The sequence below is a fragment of the Platichthys flesus genome, chromosome 16, assembly GCF_949316205.1.
Source record: "Platichthys flesus chromosome 16, fPlaFle2.1, whole genome shotgun sequence".
In the NCBI taxonomy this organism is placed as follows: Eukaryota; Metazoa; Chordata; class Actinopteri; order Pleuronectiformes; family Pleuronectidae; genus Platichthys; species Platichthys flesus.
In genome coordinates, this window is record NC_084960.1 from 19,856,557 (window position 1) to 19,859,699 (window position 3,143).

Here is a 3,143-nt window from a genome sequence, read left to right on the forward strand (position 1 = left end):
AGTCTGAGATTGAGTCTTATTTTGGTATGTTTGAGTGTATTGCCGCTGCTTTGTGTTGGCCAGCAGATGTTAGATGTTTCCAGAGTGCGACCATTTCTCTCTTGAGCCAACACAGACATTAACACATGCTTTTATTAAGGCAGGGGTTCCCAAACTTTTCAGCCCGCGACCCCCTAAATAACGGTGCCAGAGACTGGCGACCCCCACAAACCCTGGATGTGTTATATAATGTTGCGCACAGCCACGCACGCACTATTAGGCCTATGGAAACACGGGCATTAATACAACACAAAAGAACAACAGCCTTAGAGCCCTGATATTATTTTATAGCAATTTCAAGAAGTAGAATATAACCAGAATACAGGGAAACTCCCTGTTTAAACAGCAGGGCTGATTGAGCATATGCTGTAAGTATAAAAAAAAGTGTGCAGGTGATGTCTGTGTATATCCAGGCTGACGTCCCTCCTGTTCAGGCGTCAGAGGCCCCTGCGCAGTCTGCTCCAGTCCTTGTCCCGCGCCGAAGAGTCCCCGCTGAGGTCCCTCCTGTTCAGGTGTCGGAGGTCCTCGCAGTGCAGATTCTGAGCCCTGCTCTGGCTGCGACTACGGATCCTGCTCCACGTCCAGGGCAGAGGCCTGAGCCCTTTTGAGCTGCCCTTGAGCGGCCACGGTGCCGTCCTCCAGATCCTCAGAACTCTGCCCTTGAGCGACCACGGCGTCGCCCTCCCGAGCCTCAGAACTCTGACCTTGAGTGGCGCCGTGGCCGCCCTCCCGAGCCTCAGCACTCTGCCTTTGAGCGGCCACGTTGCCGCCCTCCTGAGCCTCAGCACTCTGACCTTAAGCGGCGTCGTGGCCGCCCTCCCGAGCCTCAGAACTCTGTCCTTGAGCGGCCACAGCGCCGCCCGTCGGAGCTCTTGTTCCCGGTTCCTAGGCAGCCACGGTGCTGTCAGCACGAGACTCTTTACTCTGTCCCTGAGCGGCCACGGAGCCATCGGCCCGAGACCCTGGGCACGTCCCGATGTCCCTCCTCCAGTTCCCCCCTCCTCCTTCCTGTCTCGGTTCACGTTTTGGATCGTCTGGGATCCAGTACATGAAGGGGGGGGGGGGGGGGGGGGTGACTGTGACGTTCTGTCACCTTAGTTTGTAGATTTCGGTCTCTTTGTGTTTTGTGTTTCCTGTTTTACTTTGTAGTCTCGCTTTCCTGTGAGACTACTCTGTGCTCGGCCCAATTTTATTCTCATTATATATGCTTCCACTAGGAAACATTATCAGGACACACTCGGTAAATTTCCACTGCTATGCGGATGACACCCAGTTATATTTGTCAATAAAACCTGAACAAAGTAATCAATTAACTAAACTTCGAACATGTCTCAAGGACATAAAAACCTGGATGACCCGCAATTTTCTCTTATTAAACTCAGACAAAACAGAGGTTATAATACTTGGCCCCAAACACCTTAGAGATGCATTATCTAATGATATAGCTGCGCTAGACGACATTGCCCTTGCTTCCAATGAAACAGTCAGGAACTTGGGAGTGATCTTCGATCCTGATTTATCCTTTAATAGTCACTTAAAACAAATTTCTAGGACCGCTTTTTTCCACTTGCGTAATATTTCAAAAATTAGACATGTCCTTTCACAAAAAGATGCAGAAAAACTAGTCCACGCCTTTGTTACATCGAGACTGGACTATTGTAATTCATTATTATCAGGCTCCAGCAGGAAGTCGTTAAAGACTCTACAGCTTGTCCAAAATGCTGCAGCACGTGTCCTGACGAGAACAAAGAGAAGAGAGCACATTTCTCCAATATTAGCATCGCTACACTGGCTTCCAGTTAAATCTAGAATAGAATTTAAAATTCTCCTCCTCACCTTCAAGGCCCTTAATAATATAGCGCCTTTATACCTTAAAGAGCTGTTAATACCTTATAAACCCACTAGAGCACTCCGCTCCCAGAATTCAAGCCTACTTGTCGTCCCTAAATTCTCTAAAAGTAGAGTAGGAGCCAGAGCTTTTAGCCATCAAGCCCCTCGGCTGTGGAATAATCTACCACTTTCAGTTCGGGAGGCAGTCACCATCTGTTCGTTTAAAAGTAGGCTCAAAACCTTTCTTTTTGATAAAGCTTATAGTTAGAGCTAATTAGTGCGCCAGAACGTTACTTGTTCTATTTTATGACACATGACACACGGAGCTTCTCTTTCCAGCTTCTCCTTCCTCTTCTCCATCCCTATCCCCCTTCCCCGGAATCCCTTTGCTTTATCACCCGCAGATCCAGGGCCTCTGTGGCCGCACCATGGATTACGGTTTGTGGATCGCGCACCGGGGGTCGCGGTGTTGGATCCAGTGTGGCGGATTCTGAGTCATGTGGGCTGATCGTGGTGCTGGTGGCGGACCCTGTGTCGCGTTGGCATTGGGCACGGGCGGTGGACCAGGACCGCAGTGGTGGCTTGTGATGGGTCCTCCTGGTGGGCGGCGGTGGACGGTGACTGAGGACTGAAGTGGCGTCTGGTCTGGATGGTGGATCGTGGTCTAGATGGTTGCTGAGCATGGACTGTGCTTCATCAATGCTGCTAGAGACTTTGATTATTGCTGATGTTCTCCTGCACGTGGCATCTATTGCACTTCTGTCCGTCCTGGGAGAGGGATCCCTCACATGTGGCTCTCTCTGAGGTTTCTACATATTTTTACCCTGTTAAAAGGGTTTTTTGTAGTTTTTCCTTACTCTTGCTGAGGGTTAAGGACAGAGGATGTCACACCCTGTTAAAGCCCTATGAGATGAATTGTAATTTGTGAATATGGGCTATACAAATAAAATTTGATTGATTGATTGATTGATTCCTTGTGTGTTGTTCCAGATTCTCGGGTCTGTCACTACCTGTCTTGGTGATTGTCTTCCCCTGCCCTCATGTGTTGCACCCGTGGCTTATTACCCCGGCCTTCCCTGTGTCTCTATTTAAGCTTCTGTGTTCCCCATTGCCTTTTGTCGGTTCGTACTGGTTGTTGTACTCGTTTCACTCGTGGTCATTTATGGGTTTTCGTGTCTCGCTGTCTCGTCAAGCTTTCCTGTCCTTATCCTCCGTGTTCCCTGTGCGCCTTGCTGCTCAGCTTTTACTTCATCAGAGTAGTTCTTGTCTTCACT

At 49.3% G+C, this 3,143-nt stretch overlaps 1 protein-coding gene across 1 annotated transcript; it reads left to right on the forward strand.

The window, feature by feature from the left end:
* Positions 1 to 1,015: 1,015 nt before the first annotated feature.
* On the forward strand, positions 1,016 to 2,832 carry LOC133971005 (uncharacterized). The gene is made up of 2 exons (XM_062408176.1): positions 1,016 to 1,055; positions 1,206 to 2,832. Exons 1-2 carry the CDS (start codon positions 1,016 to 1,018, stop codon positions 2,135 to 2,137), a joined length of 972 nt encoding a protein of 323 aa, XP_062264160.1. The 3' UTR covers positions 2,138 to 2,832.
* Positions 2,833 to 3,143: the final 311 nt, after the last annotated feature.

What these genes read in the sequence shown, in the direction of transcription:
- LOC133971005 (XM_062408176.1), top strand. Translation starts at nt 1,016, where the DNA reads ATGTCCCTCCTCCAGTTCCCCCCTCCTCCTTCCTGTCTCG. An exon ending in CCCTCCTCCTTCCTGTCTCG is followed by an intron (nt 1,056 to 1,205) that starts GTTCACGTTTTG and finishes CTTTCCTGTGAG; the next exon opens with ACTACTCTGTGCTCGGCCCA.